Here is a 21,184-nt window from a genome sequence, read left to right on the forward strand (position 1 = left end):
AAATTAAAATCTCGGCTTTTCGCACATATATATGTATAGCTTTATTTATTAAGAGATAATAATAAATTCTTCAGAATCTTTTAAAACATTTAAAGTGATAACGGTAGTAGGCAATCAAATAAATTTAAGTTTAAAGTGTGTAAATAGTATTTAGGCATTGTAAAAACAAAATAGGTTTATATAAAAACTTTATCATTTTTAATAGGCAATAAACATAATTGATTCCATACTTAATCGTTGACTCAGAGTGTAGATCAAATTAAAATCAAAAATAAGTTATTTTTTAGAAAATCAAGTGTATAAGAGGTTACCAATATTGCTTAAGCAAATAAGATATTATTTATTGATTCTTAAAGTTAGTAAATTTATTAAATTATTAATAAAATATTCTTTTTTACTTTATGTATGTGTTTATACCTATGTAGTACATATTTAGATAAGATTCAGAATAAATTCCGAATTATTTACACCATCCAGCATCAGTGTCTCTGCGACCATAAAAAAAAACACCATTACTACTAAAGCCATGCTTGCACAAAATTTGTTTCAATTACAAAACCACCACAACAATTATGCACTTGAGCTGCTGAAACCGAGAAAGCCGTTAAAGTGTTAATCTAATTAACTTTGATAGCGACGAAAAGCTTGAACTGAGGAAGTGACCGCTGGCCTAGGTCGGCGATGAATCAGACTTGAGGCGGCAGTCCGATAACCTTGTCTCAGGTTGGGATGCATGTGCACCTCCTGGCTACTCACTCTGAGTATTTGCACATCCGGAACGTGATCGCTGGAGAACGAGGAGGAGGAGCTAAGAGGAGTCTTTGCTCTCCGGACAGTGACCCAATCAAGGCTCTTTAATCAGGGGCTTCACTACCTACCTACGTGCTCTGGAGTTCCTGGAGTAGGTTCAGGGTGGGGTTCACTTCATCTCCATAAACATAAACCAAGATTTGTTCTACCCCAACTTTCTCCCCCGGTTCCCTGTGGACTTAAGGTCTTTGTTATCGCCGTTCAATGAACGGTCCGCTTATTGTTTGCCACATCTTTGTACTCCAAATCTTTTTATCAAATTCCAATAATATGTTGGGATCGATGGATGACTCATACGACACCAAATGCACAGTAAATTAAACAAATAAAAATTGAACTGAAAAATAGTAAATTAAACAAATAAAAATTGAACTGAAAAACGTGATATAAATGAGGACGAATTTCATTTTAAAATTTTGTTTCTTAAGAATTTAATTGAATAAACGTAATAATATTTTAAGTGACCTAGGTATTACATATACAAACATTTTTTTTAAATTAATTTTAGATACACGGTAGGTAATGATAATGTAGTGATAAAAAAAATGATATATTTGCTGATGTTTTAAATTGAATGGATAAAAAGGTTTAAAGGTTTTGATAAATGTAATTTAATACCTATAATTACGTTATTAATTCTGTCAAATCATATAGGATATGTAGTATCAATATGTTGAGGAATCTCTACCACTAAAATTAATTTATTGGCTGAAAATTAAATAGTTTTGTGCTTAAAATAACAAAATGTGTCAAATATACCAAAGGAATACATGAAATAGATCTAACATACCTCTAAATGGTAAATTGAAATTGCATATCCAGAGATCAAACTAGTACCCCAACCAATTTTCTCACATCCGTTTATTTACATAAAACCAACAAACAATTTAGTATTTACATAACCACGTTGAGGAATGCATCATTCCCTGGAGGATTGATCGAAGAGCAAACGTCCCAGCTGCAGCTGCTGCTGGGCATACGAGTTGAGGGCCGGCGTATCCTGACCCATCGATCCACTGACAGCGCCTTCGGGCGTGACCGACTGGCGGACCAGCTCCCGCAGACTGGCCGAGATCTTGGCGGTACGGAAGCGGTCATCTTGACGCCGCTGGCGACACTGGACAAAGCGCTGCGACTGATGCATCTTGCGCTCGATGTCGCCGCGGAGCTGATCCCTGCGCAGTCGCTCCTCCTGCTGTCGCTCCCGCCAGTGCTCCTCGTGATGCACTTGCTCCAGATAGTTGTCGTGCTGCATCCGCTTTAGGTACGCCTCCAACAGCTGGTTACGCAACTCATCCGCCCGTCGCAGTCGTTGCGTGAGTCGCATGCAGATGTCGCGCTTGCGCAATGTCTCGTCCAGGTGCTGCTCCTCCTGCTGCACGGTGACTGCTTCACTGCGGCGCAACTCCTCGCACCGGCGCTGACAGAGATTGAGATCCCGCTCCAGACGCCTGGCCTCCAGCCGCTTCTTGGCCGCCGCGTCCTTGGCATCGAGGGCTCCGCGCAATCGCTTCAGCTCCGCCAGATCCCGCTCGGCCAGAGACTGCAGCCGTGCTTTGGTCACGAGGAAGTCCTGGAACTGCTTGTCGTGCACCGCCTGCTTGTACGCCTCCAGCTGCTCCACCCGCAGAAGCTGCCGCTCCAGTCGCTCGTTCTCCCAGAACTTTCGCGCCAGCCAGGCGGTCTCCTTGTCGGCGGCCTGCTGGCTCCGCTTACCCGCCATGCGGTTAAGAATCTTCTGGTCGTGAGTGGGCACCAGCTGGAAGGCGGCCCGCACCGTGGGCGCCAGACACAGGTTGGCCATCGAGCTGCACAGTGAGCTCTTCTTGGCCTGCGTTTGGCTAGGCCCCCTGACCAGATTCTCCTGCGACTTGGATTTGGCCCGTCCGACGATGGAAAGTGCGGGGGCGTCGTTCAAGGGACCCAGAAATTGCTATACAGATGGAGATGGATGCTGTACAGTTAAGTTAAGTTTGCAACGCAATGAAGCGCACTTAAAACACATACCTTATAAAATATATATATGTATATATATACAGCCATGTCTGTCTGTCCCCCTGTCCGTCCACTTTTACGCAAAAAAGTCCTTCAGTTTTACATTAAACTTTCCCGAAACTTGTATTTCTATTGAAGGTAGTATAAGTTGTACGAGCCGGATCGTACTTCTATATCATATAGCTTCCATAGGAACAATCGGAAAAGAAGAAAAAAAACTATAACCACTGTTTTAATATTTCAGAATTACGGCTTTAATTTTATTAAAATCGGACGATCGAATAATTCAGCGGAAAGTTATAGCTTCACTGTTTTACTTTCTGTTTTCAATGCTTGAACTTATACACATAAAAATCTAAAAATATATGTTTTTAAGAATATTTAATTTTTTCAATAGTTGCAAAATAAACGTCAGCTCGCTGGCTTCCTCTCATATATTAATATGTCATGAGATTTTATTGGGCATACTAAAATCCTCGGCAAATATAGAATTTTTCAACTAGCTTAAGACCATGGAAATCATGTGTAATTTATATGTTTAGAACCTGATTTGAAAAACATTATATAAAGTTGCGAATTATTAAGTCTCCATATTGCAGTAGTCAAGAATCAAAACGAGAATTCTTCTGAAGTCGATTAAAAAATATATGCGTTTGTACCGAAAATGTATTTCTTATCAGCTTACCTGAAGCATCTTGCAATCCCGTTGGGCACCGCGTCGTCGGCGCTCCAGAGGAATGGGCTCTGCTTTCTGCGGATGCTGCTTCTCCCGGGACTGACTCCTGTGGCTACCTGCACTTTTTGACCGACGACTCCGGCCGGACTCTGTACCTCTGGACCTCTTCTGGCAGTCGACAGATCCCCGTCTGCTGTGGGAGGACTTCCCCTCCGTCGGCGACCGGGACGCACTCCTGTGGCCCTGACTGCTGGCACTCCTTTTGCTCTTGGCACTGCTGTCCCGGCGCTGCAGTTGCTCCAGAGCCTGAATGTCCTTGTCCAGTTGCAGCAGCTCCTTGAGGCTCTCCTGCCGCTGAATGACCCGTCCGCTCACCGAGCTGCCGTTGTGGGAACTGTAGCAGTCGCAGTGGCAGATCTCGCAGCAACTGTCGGCCAACTCTAGCTCCTCGAGCAGTTGCAAATGCTCTGCCTCCGACTGTCCTTTGGCTTTGCTCCTGGCCCTCGACTCGCTGCGTCCGCGACGCTTTCGTTTGGGTGTCATAGTGCTTGGGCGGAACTAATCAGCCATCAAGATAAGTGGTCCTAATCCAATGGGGTCAAACTGTAAACTGGATCACTAGGGATTTTTTCTATTTTCTTTTTTTTTTTTGTGCCTGGCGTAATCAACCCAAATTCCTGTGCCTGCACTGCAACGACATTTCCGACTGGCTTGTTTATTTTTCCATTGATTGGCCATATGCTTGTTGTCCTTGGCAACGCCACATGTCCAAAAGCAACCCCAACTCAAAATAAACTCCTTGGCAGTTATAGAGGTCTGTTTTTGGCCTTTAGCACAGAATGCGGAAATTATCGCCTTCATTTAGCCTCTGCAGAAGTTAAAAGGTCTCGGGAAAATGGTAGGGCAATCAAATAAAAAACAAAACAAGGACACAAGAGTATTAGAAACAGAGAGGCTACAAAGAACACAGCGTAGGCACATCCAAACCGCTTAATGGATTTGAATCTTTTCCTTTTATTTTACAATTCTTGGACATAAACGTATACGCATGTATCTATGTTTTCACTTTGATTACAATATTTTGAAATGAATGAATGAAAGGTTGGCGATAATAAACAATAGAAAATAAATAACTGCCGTAATGCCCGATTGCTAAGTATAAAGAGTCATAGTTGGTGAAGTTTTTTATTTAATTTAAAGTAAAATTTATCTATATATCAATCAAATATTTATGCAATAATTAACATTCCAGGGACTAAAAGAAATAAGTTAACCAAACCAGCTCCAACCTGAACAAGTTTAAGTGTTGGAGCAAGGGAAGAAATACATTTTTTAATATTATATCGCATTCAACATCGCCTGAAGATGTAGGTCGGGACGTTTTTCATTAGTTTTTATACATATCAACTTTTAAACAATTGCTAGCTAATAATTTACAAGCACACGCACGCATATACAATATTTAAATCCTTTTTGTTCTAATACTGCGACACAACAATTAATATTAACCAAGGTAAGATATTAATAAGAGTGTGGACTTTTCAAGTTGTAAGTATATATATGTATGTATATATATAGTAAGTAATATTGCTGTTCACTTTGAGGTTAGTTGAGGTTCAATCTGCTACAAATTAACCAAACGGGAAGCCGAAGAAAGGTTCCTATTCAAAGACCAACGGTATTGAAGTGAAAGGCAGCACCGGACACGAAGGCTCTAGCTGCAGCGATGTGGCAAAGCAGTCGGCCGAAGCATGGAAATCGCCCAGGGTCTCCATCACCTTGCCCAAAGCGAACCTGTTAAATTCAACACAGTGAGTCCTGATTTGCAACCCAAATGAAACCCTTATAAAGCTTACCAGATCTTGGGGCAGCTGGGATCCAGCTTAGCCGCATCCTTCAGCATCTTCTCGGCCAGTCTAGGCTCGCCCAGTATCAAATGAGTCTGCCCCAGGGCGCGTAAAGCTTCCGTATGATTGGGATTGGCGGCCACAGCATTCAGAAAACATTGCTTGGCGTCAAACCATTGCTCCAAATAGACATGCACCTGACCGCGCTACAAAATAATAAAGAATAAAATTAGTTAGTATATTCTTTAAGCCTAGATGGAAACGTGAGATACAAATTTTGGTAGATGTTTGAGTTTAACATATATAAAAATTAAAAAAAAAAAAAAAAAACCAACACTCTGTTGTCAACGAGTATTTTGCATAATTGAAGAACGTACCATAAACATGATCTGATGCGAAAGCGGATATATCTGAGAAGCTTCGTGTATGCAGTTGAGGGCCTCGTTGGGTTGATCGATGCGCAGATAGACATCAGCCAGCAGTAGCCAGATCTAAAACGAATATGGTAAATCAGATTAACTTCTATATAATTTAGAAATTACAATCAACATACGCACCTCAATCTGGAGCATCCAGGGTCGTCGGGGTCCTGGTCGCTGGGTAAACGAGCTAAGCGAGCTGGCCGCTTCACTCAGAGCCTGTTCGACGCGTGAGACTGCAGCCAGGGATGCAGCGTATACGGAATCTTCAAAACACAAAAATAATATTAATCCGATGGCAAAAGTTAAATTACATGAGAAGAACAAAAAAACGGAAAGGAGTAAGAGTTGTAGAGGAAGAATGGACAACATTTTAAAGTACTGAAAGCATTGTCAATTGGGCCAAAAAAGTAAGATTTTGGCTTCAAATTTTTCCAAACAGCTACGGAACTAAAATCAATGAGTAACGTTCTCAATAATATATACATTTCATTGCAAAAGCTGATAAACTTTAACTTAAGCTTAGGAGAAATGGGCCTAAGAACAAAATATCACATTTTTTGTTCTCTAAGATGATGTCCTTAGTTTTTGCATTATAATTTTTTATGCAGGTTAGGAACTTTGCTGTTATCTATTAATTATCACATTAAAAAAACATATAAATTGATTTTAAAATAAATAAAGTACTGCGTAGGAGAAAAACAAGCAATGGCAGGCAGATATGCAATTAGCAATTAGCTACGAAACCAGGATAACTCAATGAAAGCGAATCTCGGTGTTAACCAAGCTCGATCAACATGCATGCGATCGGAGCTCATTAAACCGGGATATATTCTTAGCAAAACTTACAATTATTTAAGCGAATTTGATTGGTTTGTTATGTACACAATACACACATTCCGCAGAAGTTGGGATACATTAATATATATGTATATACACGAATGTATATACATAGAACATACACATTAATAGGGAGAGAGAGATATGAGTAAGTTAATTGCAGGCGGAAACTGGCGGAAACTTACTCGAATCCTTGTCGGACATCTGTGAGGAATGTGCCAAGTGAACGCCGCTCTTGGTATCGGAGTGTTTCTCCTCCTCCCCCGCCAACTGGGCCTCGTAAACGTCCCGCCACACGGCCAGCATGTGCTGCACAGTGCTCAGCGCCGTCTCTGCGTCCTCCAGGTGAAGCTGCAGATGTGACTTAACGTGCAGTAGCTGTAGATTATCGGGAAACTCGTGCAGAGCATCCTCCACCACTCCCAGTGCCTCTCGCGGACGCCGCGATGCTGTCAGCAGCAGGGCGAACAGGTGTAGGCAAGGAGCGTGCTCCATGCGCAGCGCCAGTGCGAAACGGATGTGGGTCAATGCCTCGGCCAGCTGTCCCAAAAGCGCATACTGCAACGACAGATAGTACTCGGCCAAATGATCGTTCCCGTCCAGCTGTACAGCCCGCTCCAGTGCGTCCAGAGCCATCTTGTGACACGCATCCCGCTCGCTCTTTAGATTTGACTGTATGGCCAGCTGCTGATGGCCGATGCCAACAAAGAGTTGACTGCGCGATGGTCGCAGGCCTGCAATTGAACGAAATTGAAATGGATAACTAAATTAAAGTTAATGCAAACTCACCCTTCACTTCGCGCTTAAGCGCTTGTTGAGCGTAATCCAGACCCTGCTTAACCGTTTCCAGACTTTCGTAGCAGAGGCGCGAGGCCAGCAAACAAGGCAGCGGATCGCCAGGCGTCAGCTTCATTGATTCTTGCAGAACTCTCAGTGCGTGCGAGTGCTTCTCGGCTGCCATTAGACTCAGTCCGTATTGCCGCCACACATGCTGTTCGCCAAAGCTGAATTTCAGTGCCTTTTCGAAGGACTCGTTCAGCAGCTGCACGAGGCCCCAGCGCACAGTGGCCAGTGTGAGGAGATCATAGACAGCCGTGACGTTACCCATAGCATGCTGACGGGCCTGACGGAACTCGGGGCTCTGCGATAGAACCGTATCCCTCACAGCCAGAGCCTCGGCAATGAGCAGCAGCAGTATAACCTCCTCCTGTTGGTTTCGCGGATTGAACTGCTGCCGGGATGCGTATTTTCGCGGTTTCCAGAGCTTCTTGGAGGCACCACCTCGCAGCGTTCCACCGCCCGATTTCCCGGTGAAGGGCGGGGTGTAGACCGTACCGGACACACCCCTTAGGAGCACTTCGGCCAGCTGGCGAGCGAGCGTGAGACGCAGCGATTGGGTGGCTCGCGTCTCGATGGCGTTTAACATGATGCGGTATCGCTCGACGGCCTCCTGAAGCTTTTCCGTCTTGATAAGCACTATTGGTGCCCGTTGTAGGGCCGTTTCCAGAATTGCGCCCATCCGACGGTTCACTTCAAGGCCGCTCGGGCCGCTTGCCGGTATGGTGCTGCTGATAGCGAAGCTGCTGCTTGACGGCTGCACACTCGCGTTCACATTGAGCGTGGAGCCAGCAGTCGAGTTGTTGGAACTGCTGCTTCCACTCACGATGTCATATTCCTGCAGATAAAGCAATCCCAGATCCGTAGCCCGCTCAAAGCAGCTGATCTGTGGGTAAGATTCAAAGTTAGTTTAGGGCTGCTTTTGAGAATGCATCTAGAATCTACCATCTCCGTGTCCTTTTCGGCCTTCTTGAACTTTGACGACGGCTTCGAAGTCTGCTGCTCCAGACACAGTCCTTTGATGGCATACGACTCGGCCAGGATCTTCAAACTACGCCTATTAAAGATTATATTTATTATTAGTAAAATAATGTCACAGAAATCTCTCCGAGAAAACAGATTTCTACGTATGTAGCTAACTTAAAATCTGTTTAAGCTTGCACGTAACTTACAGAGTCAGCTCCTTCTCGGCCAGCGTGTTGAGCTCGGCCTTTACGAAGTTGTCCAGGCTCTGCTCGTACTCGCCGCAGGCGAAGCACAGCTTGGCCAGCAACAGGTAAGCGTCCAGGGCAATGCCCGCCTTCTGGCCGCTTTCGCCAAGGGCCAAGTGGAGGAAGCGTCGAGCCTCGGCCAGGCCGGACTTGGCGCGCCCGAAATTGGAGTCGGCGGCAGGAGCATTGTCTTCCAGGTAGTTCTCCAGCCGAGCCTCGCCCACCAAAAAGTTGGCCAGGCACTCTAGTCCGGGGAAGAGAGGGGAATTATTGCAGGCAGGCGTAGTGTCATCAAACCAATCCGCTCCAGCTTACTCACCATTGTGCGGCGACCCGGTCTTCAGTTCATCCGTCAGCTCGATTACCCGCTGCCACTTGCCCTCGCTGCGGCAGCTCTCGATCAGAGCCTCCACTTTTGTGGTGTTCGTGTTACGCATGTTCCTGTTGGCCATGAGACCACCGGACAGTTGTGTTTCCTGGGTTCGTCAAACTCTGTGATTCCTGGGGAGTGGGAATGTGTGTCCTTTGGCTCCCTCTCTGCGCTTACAGCATTCTCGTTGAACGCTAATCGAATTATTTCACAAACATTGGAGTTTTTCGTGTTTTCTTCGCTCTTCCTCTTCGTCACATATGGCAGCTGCTATCGACAGGCACTGTTATCGATAGTTATGTTAACAGGGTGCTGCTAACAGATTTGTGAATCAGTGGTGGCACAGATAAATTAGTAATTAGAGCATTTCTAGCTTATTTTATTTAAGTCCGGTCTTGTCAAATAAAAACTGTAATCCGGGCGCAACAAGACGTGATGAAAAAGTTAAGAACGTGTGTTATAATTAAGATAACCAACGCTAAAAATTACTTCGAGTTTGAACTCCAATTATATGTGGAACTAAAACAAGATTTAAAAATATACCAAGGAATTTAACAAGCTTTTGTTTTGCTTAAGTTTTGGAAATTTGTTTCCTTTTGTTGAAGGACAACCATTTTGTTTCGATTCTCGTTAGAGATGAAAGCCTTGCCAATCATTATTACCGATGTTTTGAAAACATCGATGACATCAAAGTTAGAATCGATGTTTCCACCTCTAAAATATTTGCTAGTTTTCTCCGCGTCGACTCGAAAAACTATATACTTACGCGGCGTTTTGCGACAAAATTCTTTAAAATCGTACTTAACTAAAGAAAATAAATAAAATAAGAGTGCCCTATACTGTGAAAATAAAGCTCAATTCGCCGAAAAGAGTTTGAAGAATCTGCTGGGAAATTATTGTGGGAAGGTAAGTCATTCCGGCTTTTGTGCGTATACCTTTTTTTGTATTAATTTGACTAAAAGCACAGCACGTGTGACTTTGTATGTGTGTGCGACGGACGCTCAGCTGTTTAGAGGTTTCTGTTGTTGTTTTTGCGCACATACCCACGAAAGCAAGGGACGGATAAAGCCCAGGTAGAAAATGAATAAAAGTAAAAGTGATTTCAAGGTGTGTTATTTTTTGGAGTGCAACTCGATCTCTTATCCTCAAGTTCAATTGAAGTTTCGATGCCAATTTCACGCGTCATTTAAGCAATCAAATTTGTTTGCCCAGCCCCGCCTCTTCCGCCCACTTGCCGCTTTGTCATCTATAACTTTTATCGCGTGCTCGTCAGATGTCAAAGTTAATTGCCAGGCTTCTATTTTTTGCTGGGCTTTTATTTATTTGTTGCTTGTCAAAACTCTGCGAAATGGGCGTCCCATTAGCGATTCATGGCATGTACCAACAATAAAATAACAAATTATTACGTAAAGCAAACATTTAAATGCACATTAAAATAAGCGCGAAAGAGCCATCATAGATGCCCGGTTTCGGTTTCTGGCTCTTTCTCTTCTTTATTTATTGTCGGCCCCTCTCTTTTCCCGCAGAGAGAATCTCTACAGTTCTCCCCTATCGCATTTTCAGAAAATGGGACAGCGACGGAATTCTTTTAAGCGCACCAGCGACGCGCCAAATTAAAAGCCAAGGCGAATCAAAACAAAACCCCAGAGGGCGCCCGACTGAAGGGGCTAATGGTGGAGCGTGGGAGGCAGATTGGGAAGGGGGACGAGTAAGTGGGCTTGCAGTGCGGCGTCGCGTTTCTGCCTGCGTATGACGTAATGACAATAATTACAAGGCAAGTGCTGGTTGCGAATAAGTGGGAAATGGATAGTGGAAGTGGGAGCCGAGAAAAAAGGGTCTCACAGAATCGCACGGTGGGCTTTATTAAAAACTATCAGTAAATGCATTTTTTCTTAATAGACTTTGGGATATTATATATGTAGAGTTAGTCAAAATTTTATTGTTTTGTTTGTTAGCAATTTTTGTAACGCTTGTCATAAATAAATAAACGTAAGAAAAAATGAGAGCGACCAAAATGTTTTATATTAACTGCTGTTTCGTGTAAATGCAATATTGCAATAATAATTATTTGAATTAGCTTAAATATTCCTTTTGACTTTTGTAAAGATATCCACAGTTTTCGTTATCTGTACATCATTGAGATTGTATAAATATGTATGTATACAGATGTATCGTTTACGACTTTCAGACTAACATTTTCGATTCTACGCATAACATTCGGACCCACTGTTCGATTTAGTTGTTGTGCATGACCAGCAGGTGGCTGCTGGGTGGTAATATAAGGGGTGGTGTGAGAGACCAGACGAGAGGACGGCGGATAGTGACGAGAGACGCAACCGCGTCAAATGCACACATACTCATGGCGATTAAGCGTAACGGTACTCCAAGAGCAAGTAAAGTCTCTAGAAACACGAATAGAAGAGAGGAAGGTGATGCAGTGAGGAATTGGGGCAAAAAAGACTTTTTGATAAGTAGTCGACTCTACACAAAAAGAAAATTAAAATGCAATTATGATAATTTAAGAATTTGACAAACAAAAATATAATAATATAATTTTAACACAATCATTGCCTCATGAGCCAACCAAATAAAGATCTAGTCTGACATACGCATTTCAATTTGATATTGAGGTTTGTTTTTTTCTGTGTGCTTCTGTGCCTGTCAAGACTCACGCATAATGGCAAGAAAAATACAAAATAAAAATGCTTGAAAATTTAAACAGTTGGAGTTGCTGCTCGCCGCGAATCTTGCTTTTCCTCTCTCTTTGGGCGAAACAATTTGGCAACGAAACAAAATTCCAGAGGCCACATTTAACATTGTACTCTTTGTTGTTGTTTGGCTGCTTGCTAGCTTTTGCTGTTATTGCCTCTTTTCTGCTTTGCGTTATTTGTAAATTCGTTCAAAGTGTGCCCACTTTTTATGCCTCCCCCCTTATTGTTTTAGTTTTATTTTTCCGCTCTGCCTTTGTATTTTTCACCTTGCTTATGTTTATTGTTGCTTTTTGGCAAAGAGTGACCCGCTTCCCCTTTTGTCTAAATTTGGTCGCTCTCCCCTTTCTCCTCTCGTTTCATTTACGTCTCCTTATTACGAACCGCACTCTTTTTTTTGCGACGTCATATTCAAAGATTCACTTTGTCCTCGTCCTCGTTATCGCGCTCTTTTCCTTCGCCTCCTTTGCCGTTGGCGGCGCTTTGAGCTCCTTTGCAGTACCTTTAGCCTACAGTACAATGGCTGTGTGCATTTGGTAGGGATTTTTGACCTCATTGAAGTCCCAATTTGTATATAGTGCTCCCTCGAAGCATTGAACTAACAAATACAGAGGGTGTCAATAACTTAAGAAATAGAACAAATACATAAAAATTTTTATACAGTCTTTGTACATAAATGTTTTCCAAAACGTATTCATCGTTTTCTCATATTGGGCTAAAATAAAATACTCTTTAACTGACTTAAATTAACTCCGCGATTTCTGCATATAAGTGATTGTGATATTAGTGTTTCGCAAACCCAAAACTTTGACCTAAAGTAATTTTCAAAAATTACTTGATCTGACTGCGTCATGTCTCATTGTCTTGACATTACTTTTTGATTTGACTTTAAGTCACACGTACATTTATATGTAATCCGTTTTTGTTAGCTTTGGCACGTAACTCTTTCATCCAAGCGCAGTTTCATTCTTAAGTTAAATACATACAGTGACGAACTTAATTATTGGCACAGTTGGCATGTCTGACTTTAACATTGCTTTTCTCCACTAAAAACTAAGATATAAATTTAAAATAAATTTTATTCTTATATATCGATAAATTTACAACAAAGCAAACTTTATTTCATTCTTGTATCACATTTCTAGTAATTATAAAAATTAAAATTATAAAAAAACGCCTGATTTTCGTTGAACAAAATTATTGGCACACTTAGGTAATAGTGAACTATTTTGTCGAAATATCATCGATCTGGCTACATTTTTCTTCAAAAGTCTCGTTATCTTTATTTTCGGAATTGCGTGGCTATACATTTTCAAGCTAAAAACCACGCAGTGCCTTATTCTTAAACAAAATTGATCAAATTTTATTAAAATGAGCGGCAAACAAAAGGAAACCACTGAATCTCAACGGAAAATAATTTTATATTTGCATAATCAAGGCAAATCATATGCTGAGATTGGGGAAATGATGGATAGAAGCCGTTTTACCATTCGAAGCATTGTCCAGCGTTTTAAAGGAGCCTCACCGTTGGAGAGTGCTAAGCATACTGGTCGACCCAAAGCTTTGACTAACCGGGAACAGGCCAGGATTATCAGGAAGGTGAAGGTGAACCCAAAAATCTCTTCAACAAAGATTGCAGCTGAAGTTAAAAATGAATTTGGAAAAGATATTCACCCTATTACGGTTCAGAGGACACTGCACGAAGCTAACTACAAAAGCCGCGTTGCAAGAAGAAAATCACTTATTTCAAAAGTCAACCAGCAGAAGCGTTTGGCCTTTGCAAAAGAACATTTGAGTAAGCCAACAGACTTTTGGAACCATGTCATCTTCTCCGATGAAAGTAAATTCAACATTTTTCAATCTGATGGCCGCCAAACTGTTTGGAGAAAGCCCAATACGGAACTCCGTAAAGAGAACCTTGCTATGTCTGTGAAACATGGTGGTGGAGGCGTTATGGTGTGGGGCTGCATGTCCGCCGCTGGTGTCGGCGAACTGGAATTTATTTAAGGAATCATGAACAAAAAGTATTATTTAGATATCCTTAACAGAAAACTAAAAAAAAGTGCCGAAAAGTTGAACTTACCAGCCACATTCACTTTTCAACACGACAATGACCCAAAGCATACGGCTCATGATGCCCGTATGTGGCTCGCACATCATGTAAAACATACTTTGCCGCATCCGCCCCAGTCTCCAGATCTAAACCCTATCGAACATTTTTGGGAAGAATTGGATCGACGGGTAAAAAAACGAGCTATATCCACGAAGGCCCAGCTGAAGGTGGCACTGGTAGAGGAGTGGCACAATATTGGTTCAGAAACTACCCAAAACTTAGTTTCTTCGATGTTCAGGCGATTGGAGGCAGTCGTTAAGCATAAGGGCTTAGCCACAAAATACTAATTTTAATTTTAAAACGATTTTTTATGTTTATTTTTATCATTTTTGGCTAAGTGTGCCAATAATTTTGTTCAACGAAAATCTGGTGTTTTTTTATAATTTTAATTTTTATAATTACTAGAAATGTGATACAAGAATGAAATAAAGTTTGCTTTGTTGTAAGAATATCGATATATATGAATAAAATTTATTTTAAATTTATATCTTAGTTTTTAGTGGAGAAAAGCAATGTTAAAGTCAGACATGCCAACTGTGCCAATAATTAAGTTCGTCACTGTATGTCGGAGATGGCTCATTTATTTCCATTTTTCGGACGCAGCAAGTTCTGTTCGTTTCAGTGGCGTGATCGTAACTGAACTCACTACGCACATTCCAAGTTATTTCACAAGTTTTGCAGATCATAATGCTATCTCTTTTCTACGCCCCTACGAACAGACCTTACTCAACAGCAGAGGATGTCTCTTTTCCTTAGCTGTTGCGCGTTCTGAAAACCACCGTTAGCGACATCGTGTCGCCACTCAAACTGTACATGCATGCACAATGGTCAAACTAACCATTCTATGCCACACATATACAGTGGGCAAATTAATCATTCTACGACACGGCCTTCCTGACAAATCACACGTCCTCGTGTGTTTGATCTAGGATTTTCTCAATTATCGTCAAATGTTATTTACCATTTAATTCATTAACTTTTATTTATATAAAGTTTCAACTTTTATACCAAACAATCAAATTGGTTTTACAATGACATCACTTAGACGTTTTCATAACATTTTGTCTTAAGTCAAACTTAACAATTCTTCTTTTCTGTAATTCCATTATGTTGTGTAGTTATTCTAACTGATTTTAGCCATAACAAGTCCTTCTGTCATGGTGCTATCAACACTGACCCCCGCCACAGTAAGTCCTTCTACTATGGTGCGATCGATTGACCCCCGCCATAACAATTCCATCTGTTATGGTGCGGTCGATTGACCCCCGCCATAACAATTCCATCTGTTATGGTGCGGTCGATTGACCCCCGCCATAACAATTCCATCTGTTATGGTGCGGTCTCTATATCCCCTCTTGGGATTCCAAGGCAACTGCTGTGCCATCTTTATCTCTATTTCTCATTTCAGAGTCAGATGCATCTCCTCTTGAGTCATCTAGTTCTTCATCAATTTCTTTACTTAATTCTCTATTGGGCAATGCCCTCAAAAACTCATGTGCATACTTATAAGTTCTTTTGCTTGTTAAAGACTTTAAAACATATCTATCGCCATCTAGTTGTTCGATTATTTCGAACGGACCTTTAAATTTCGGATCAAGCTTAGTTTGGTGACGCTCTTCGTTTTTTATTAAAACATGGTCTCCCACATTATATTTTATTATCTTTGCTTTATTCTTATCATATCTATGTTTATCATAACGAGCATTAGCCTCCATATTTTCCTTGGCTTGTTTTCTTATAGACTCTCTATCAATTAAATTATCCTCTTCTTCACCTATTGGTAACAAACAAAGAGGTCTAGATTCTCTACCAATAAGCATTTCTAATGGACTAAACTTTGTGACTCGATTGGTGGTACAATTAATTGCCAATTGTACTTCGGTTAGAGCATCTTGCCACGACCTCTGACTGGTTTCGACTGCTGTCAACATACTCTTAAGCGTGCTCATTATACGCTCTACCTGGCCGTTTGCCCTACTCGCGCCTGTAGCAATTAAGTGTAGCTCAATCTTTTGGGAGGAACAAAATTCACGGAATCCTGAGCTTGCAAAATTGCGGCCCTGATCCACTATAATGCGTGTAGGCGCACCAAACAAACACACGACGGCCTTAACAGCTTTGATTGAACATTCAGTATCAATATTTAAGGTGTGATGTAAGTAAACAAATTTCGTGAACGCATCTACTAAGACAATTACGTACTCCTTTAGGTCATTCTTTCCACTCATCTTTCCTGTTATATCAATATGCACTGTGTGCCACGGGATGTCTACCTTAGGAATCGAATGCAATTCAGATTGAATTTTTCCAACTGGTGGCTTAGCTAATTTGCAAGTAATGCAATTTTCAACAAATCTACGAACGTACTTTGACATATTTTCAAACCAGTAAAATCCATAGACTTTATCCAATGTTTTCTCCCAACCTAGATGCATGATGGATTCATGAACATGATTAATCACTGCCCATCTAAATGCCCTAGGGATTACAGGCAAACATTTAGTCCTGCCATTTCGTTGTATCTTTCTATATAAAACTCCTTTCCTTAATTCATAGGTTTTTAATAAATGCTCTGGCAATTCGTTATTTTTGAACTTAGCTAATGTATCTGCTACCTCAGGGTCACGTTGTTGTTCAGAAATCAACCAGTTGTCAGTTACCTCGGTTAAATTAATGCGTTTTTCTGGAATTTTATTTTGACCATTATTTTTATCGGGCACTGGATTCCGAGATAAACAATCTACATGCGCCATACGATCACCCTTCCTGTATTCTATGTTAAAGTCAAACGATTGTAAAAATGCCCACCACCTATGTACCCTCGGCGTTAAGTCTAGCTTTGTGCGACTAGCCTTTAAGGAATTACAGTCCGTATATACGACAAATTTACGTCCCTGCAAGTAGTGACGGAAGTGTTTGATACCATTGACTACTGCTAGCGTTTCTAACTCGTACGAATGATATTTCGACTCGGCAGGGGATGTGCATTTACTATAATATTCTACCACATGGGGTTTCTCGTTAATTTTATGCAACAATATAGCACCATAGCCAATCGAACTTGCATCGGTGTGCAATTCTATTGCATGTTTCGGGTCGAATATAGTCAACACAGGTGCCTGCGTCAAAACTGTTATAATTTTAGTCCTTATTTGCTCATGTTGCTGTTGCCAAGAAAAATCAGAATTTTTCTTTGATGTGAGTTGATACAAAGGCTTAAGCGTTTCCGAGAATTTTGGAACGAACTGTCTAAAATACGAAGCCAATCCTATGAATTGTCGTAATTGCGACACAGATTGTGGAGGCGGTAAATCTAACAATGCTTTTACTTTACGTGCGTTTGGACTAATTTCTCCGTTACTTATCTCAAAACCTAGGTATTCTATGCGAGTTTTAAGAAAGGAGCACTTGGTTATGTTAAATGAAAATCCCGCTTTACTCAATGCTTCTAATACAATACGCAACCGTTCTAATCCTTCTTCTTTAGTTTCGGCTATAACCAACACGTCATCAATGTAAACGACAGCGCATGAGTGTGCCAGTGATCCCAATGCTCTTGTTATGGCCCTCTGAAAAACAGAAGGTGCATTTTTCAAGCCAAAAGGCATGGTCAAAAACCCGTACTGGCCCTCTGGAGTCACAAACGCGGTTCGTTCAATTGAATTTTCGTGTACTGGAATTTGGTAAAAACCACTAGCCATATCTAAGCACGAGAAATATTTTGCACCGCGAAGCCGGGCAATTTGGTCTGCGATAAGAGGCAATGGATACCTATCAGCAATGGTATTATCATTTAACATCCTGTAGTCCACACAAAGACGATCAGTGCCATTTTTCTTTTTCACTAACATCATTGGGCTGGCGAAAGGTGAGCAACTTGGACGGATAATATTTGCTTTTAACAACTCATCGATTTTACAACGCACCAGGTTTTTCTCTTCCTCGCCAAGCCTATAGGGACGTCGTTGCACTGTCTTTTGTGGATCTATTAACTTAATTTCCAACAGCCCTGTCGAGACTCGAGTTTTTGGTATTCCACTAATAAACCAGTCAGAGTAGCATTTTAGGATATTTGTTAAGACAATTTTATCGGAATCAACTAAATCTGTATCAGAACTTATAATATCCTCGTAATCAATTAAAGTCACCTTATTTATCATTTTCGTTTTATAAATTTGAAATTTATCAGCGTCTATCATCACGCCAAAGCCTTGGCTAAGAATCTCTCGACCAACTAACACATCGAATTTCAAATACTTGTCTAAAATTACGTGTAACAAAATCTCAAAACAGTATTGTTCAATATTTATTTTGCATAAAACTTGTTGAGCGCTATAAATTGCATCGTTACTTATGCCATTGAGTTTTACAACATTATTAACTCTTTTCCCTTTAAATTTATGGGCGACACTTTCCTTGACCAGTGAGCATTCTGCACCGGAATCGAAACAAAATGGAACAGACTCACCGGATGCCTTTATTGTTCCAGAGGGTGGAGCTACTGCGCAGATATCCACTCGCTTCTCAAAAATTCTTTCGCATCCACCTGATCGGACTTTAGGACATGCGGATGCAAAGTGCCCAATTTCGCCACATTTGAAGCATTTGACACCAGATCGATCTTTCACACCCGTCGTATTTGTGCCGCTGTAGGTTTTGCCTTTACTCTGGCCCTGCTGCAAACGTGCCCGACATTCGGCATATTTATGCCCAACCGCAGTAGTTGCATTTCACCAGGGACGGAGATTTGAACTTTTTGCGATCCGAGCCAGTTGCATCGTCTTCTATGCTACGCTTCATGAAGGAGTGTGCCTGCAACTGTTGTTGTAGCTCATTGCGAGTTTTTACATTGGTGGTAAAAATCCAGCGCGCCAACTTGCTGTCAACTTGAGCCATGTGAGCCAAAGTTACGGACACAGCTATTTCTTCTAAATCCTTGGCTTTCCATTTAGACATAAGCATCGTGACAATCCGGCTGCCGTATTCAGCAAAGCCTTCTTCTGGTTTCGGTCGACCCTTCAATACATTGAGAACCATGCCAGCAGAGGTTTCAATTCCAACAAAACGCTGAAGAAACAGTTCCCTGAACTGCTCCCAAGTGATGCCGGCAAAGCATATTTGTGAAAGCCACTGTGATGCGGTGCCTTCTAGTGCTTTACTTAGTGCTATCACCAGATTGCTACCTTGGAGATCGTTATCAGCAAATATAAGGTCCACCGTGCTGCACCAAGTGAGGGCTCCACTCCAGCCACGTCAGGGTTAAATTTTGGTAAGGTAATGTGCGAAGCTTTACCATCGGATTGCGGCGCCTTTGGAGTCTGCATGTTTTTAATTATTTCCATCAGGTTGCGATTTTGCAGTTCCAATGCTAACAAATGTGGATCAGTAGGCAAAGCAGATCCCACTTCTGATGTCGGAGATGGCTCATTTATTTCCATTTTTCGGACGCAGCAAGTTCTGTTCGTTTCAGTGGCGTGATCGTAACTGAACTCACTACGCACATTCCAAGTTATTTCACAAGTTTTGCAGATCATAATGCTATCTCTTTTCTACGCCCCTACGAACAGACCTTACTCAACAGCAGAGGATGTCTCTTTTCCTTAGCTGTTGCGCGTTCTGAAAACCACCGTTAGCGACATCGTGTCGCCACTCAAACTGTACATGCATGCACAATGGTCAAACTAACCATTCTATGCCACACATATACAGTGGGCAAATTAATCATTCTACGACACATACATATATTCTTGCTTTCTTACATCTAGTCATATCTTTTTCTTCTCATATGTATGTACACCCATAGGTACATGTACTTATAAAAAGGGAGCATTTCTTTTAACATGTTTTTTCGTTTCACTCTATCATTGTCATTTAACCTCAGGAATTACCAGCAGGCAGGCTGATAAACCATAAAAAAAGAAACCCTGTGTATGATGAAATATTGGCCATGATACTTATAAGTAGGTGGAAAAACATGAGTGGAATCCAGAAATTTCAAATCTTAAATGTTGAAAACATACAAAGAAATTAATAATAGAATAAATAGAAAAAAAAAACGTTTTTTTATATGATAATGAATTTATTTATTTTTAATAATAGTAACTTTCTTATTGTATTTTATTAAAAGCCGTGTCAAGGCTGGACAACTTTTATGGCTTTGCTGTTTAAGAAACGACTGGGTTTTGGACGTACTGCTTATCCTCACCCTAACTTCTCTCTCGGCCACTTAATATTTTTCTTCATCTGCTTTTGTCAGTTTCTTGGCCATAAACAAGTGCGAAGCATAAGCATGGCATACATTTTTCTATTGCATTCATATCACACAAACTCAAAATCAACAAGAGAGAACGCTAGTCTAGTTCCCCGACTATTAGATATCCGTTACTGAGCCAACAAACTTCGAACTGAGTATTTCCCCTACAAGGCTAGATCAACTCGGTTTGATCCTGACCAATAATATATATATTTTATAAGGACGGAAACGCTTTCTTCTACGTGTTACATACTTTCCAACGAATACAATATATCCTATTTACTCTACGAGTAACGGGTATAAAAATACGCCCACAAACATTTCTGTCAGCATCTCCCGCTGCCACGCCTGTTGCCACCCCCATTTTTTTTTATTGCCACAACGCGGCTATCAATAAAGTTCGATTTCTGTCGCTCCATCTGTGTGTGTTTCTAATACCTGTTATTCGTTGAATTCTTAGGGTATTTGCATGATTATCATCAACAGCCAAGTCCGTCTGTCCGCAAAACAGTTTGAAAAAAAGATTTCAGTAAATTTTTTCACATATTAACGTAAATTAAATGTTTGACAGTTCTTTGTCAATAAAACGATTTTGACTTAAACAGAACTCACATATTCTTTAACATTGCAGTGAGAAAGAGGTATCTTATAGTCGGGCCATGTTTTTTGTCTAGTATCCAGCTTTGTGGTGTATTTGTGTGAGGGCATTTGTGCTATAGCAAAAATATCTTACTACGGGCACACTGTAGTCATAAATCAAGTAAAACTAAACAGAAAAAAGATGAGCGAGACGAACTAAATTTATGCTTGTCCACGGTTACTTCCTCGCTTTATGCCAATATCTCTGATATCGAGACTAACACTTCACTTTAAAAAAATGCTGGCTCAGCACAAAGAAATATACAAAGTGGTACAAAAGCCAACTTTTCAGTTTTACCTTGTACTTGCTCCGCCGACTCGTCTCATATTTCAAGTTGAAAACTTTTTCGTTTTTCATTGAACAATATATGTATGTATATTTCCCTCGTTTTTGATGCGAATTGTACCGATTGCCAATTGCTCCTTCTTAACTTTTACCCACTTGTCCTTGCCTTAATTCTGCTTT

The 21,184-nt window shown here is 41.1% G+C and overlaps 5 protein-coding genes across 6 annotated transcripts in view; 1 reads left to right on the top strand and 4 right to left on the bottom strand.

Moving 5' to 3' along the window:
• Window positions 1-1,685: 1,685 nt before the first annotated feature.
• Window positions 1,686-4,169, bottom strand: LOC108135957 (trichohyalin). Its single transcript, XM_017256907.2, has 2 exons — window positions 3,491-4,169; window positions 1,686-2,743 (listed from the first exon to the last, which is right to left on the bottom strand). Exons 1-2 carry the CDS (start codon window positions 4,022-4,024, stop codon window positions 1,730-1,732), a joined length of 1,548 nt encoding a protein of 515 aa, XP_017112396.1. The 5' UTR covers window positions 4,025-4,169; the 3' UTR covers window positions 1,686-1,729.
• Window positions 4,170-4,650: 481 nt separating this feature from the next.
• LOC108135963 (tetratricopeptide repeat protein 7B) lies at window positions 4,651-9,191 on the bottom strand. Of its 2 annotated transcripts, none has more exons than XM_017256919.2 (9): window positions 8,955-9,191; window positions 8,597-8,879; window positions 8,370-8,481; window positions 7,377-8,310; window positions 6,773-7,321; window positions 5,886-5,983; window positions 5,706-5,819; window positions 5,338-5,534; window positions 4,651-5,275 (listed from the first exon to the last, which is right to left on the bottom strand). In XM_017256919.2, the coding sequence occupies exons 1-9, from the start codon at window positions 9,085-9,087 to the stop codon at window positions 5,143-5,145; spliced, it is 2,553 nt and encodes an 850-aa protein (XP_017112408.1). In that variant the 5' UTR covers window positions 9,088-9,191; the 3' UTR covers window positions 4,651-5,142. The 2 variants fall into 2 exon arrangements, with proteins under 2 accessions (XP_017112408.1, XP_017112406.1); XM_017256917.2 differs by having other exon boundaries at window positions 5,886-6,013.
• A 624-nt stretch (window positions 9,192-9,815) lies between these two features.
• Window positions 9,816-21,184, top strand: part of LOC108149895 (7SK snRNA methylphosphate capping enzyme bin3) — a 48,485-nt gene continuing 37,116 nt past the window's right edge. Inside the window, exon 1 of the mRNA XM_041709904.1 lies at window positions 9,816-9,911. The gene's annotated coding sequence lies outside the window, so the exon portion shown is untranslated. The remainder of the gene's footprint in view (window positions 9,912-21,184) is intronic.
• Window positions 18,434-18,961, bottom strand: LOC121467702. The gene has a single exon (XM_041709906.1). The coding sequence runs from the start codon at window positions 18,861-18,863 to the stop codon at window positions 18,531-18,533; it is 333 nt and encodes a 110-aa protein (XP_041565840.1). The 5' UTR covers window positions 18,864-18,961; the 3' UTR covers window positions 18,434-18,530.
• LOC121467701 lies at window positions 18,962-19,569 on the bottom strand. The gene has a single exon (XM_041709905.1). It carries the CDS (start codon window positions 19,358-19,360, stop codon window positions 18,995-18,997), a length of 366 nt encoding a protein of 121 aa, XP_041565839.1. The 5' UTR covers window positions 19,361-19,569; the 3' UTR covers window positions 18,962-18,994.

This window comes from Drosophila elegans, unplaced genomic scaffold (assembly GCF_018152505.1).
Source record: "Drosophila elegans isolate 14027-0461.03 unplaced genomic scaffold, ASM1815250v1 contig_520, whole genome shotgun sequence".
NCBI lineage: Eukaryota > Metazoa > Arthropoda > Insecta > Diptera > Drosophilidae > Drosophila > Drosophila elegans.

Bases quoted from the DNA above. Each gene is read 5' to 3' on its own strand.
- LOC108135963 (XM_017256917.2), bottom strand. From the start codon at position 9,087: ATGGCCAACAGGAACATGCGTAACACGAACACCACAAAAGTGGAGGCT. The intron at 8,311-8,369 runs GTAGATTCTAGA...TCTTACCCACAG, and splicing joins CCGAAAAGGACACGGAGATG to ATCAGCTGCTTTGAGCGGGC. The intron at 5,535-5,705 runs GTACGTTCTTCA...ATTATTTTGTAG, and splicing joins CGCATCAGATCATGTTTATG to CGCGGTCAGGTGCATGTCTA.
- LOC121467702 (XM_041709906.1), bottom strand. From the start codon at position 18,863: ATGGTTCTCAATGTATTGAAGGGTCGACCGAAACCAGAAGAAGGCTTT.
- LOC108135957 (XM_017256907.2), bottom strand. From the start codon at position 4,024: ATGACACCCAAACGAAAGCGTCGCGGACGCAGCGAGTCGAGGGCCAGG. The intron at 2,744-3,490 runs GTAAGCTGATAA...CCATCTGTATAG, and splicing joins GGGATTGCAAGATGCTTCAG to CAATTTCTGGGTCCCTTGAA.
- LOC121467701 (XM_041709905.1), bottom strand. From the start codon at position 19,360: ATGATCTGCAAAACTTGTGAAATAACTTGGAATGTGCGTAGTGAGTTC.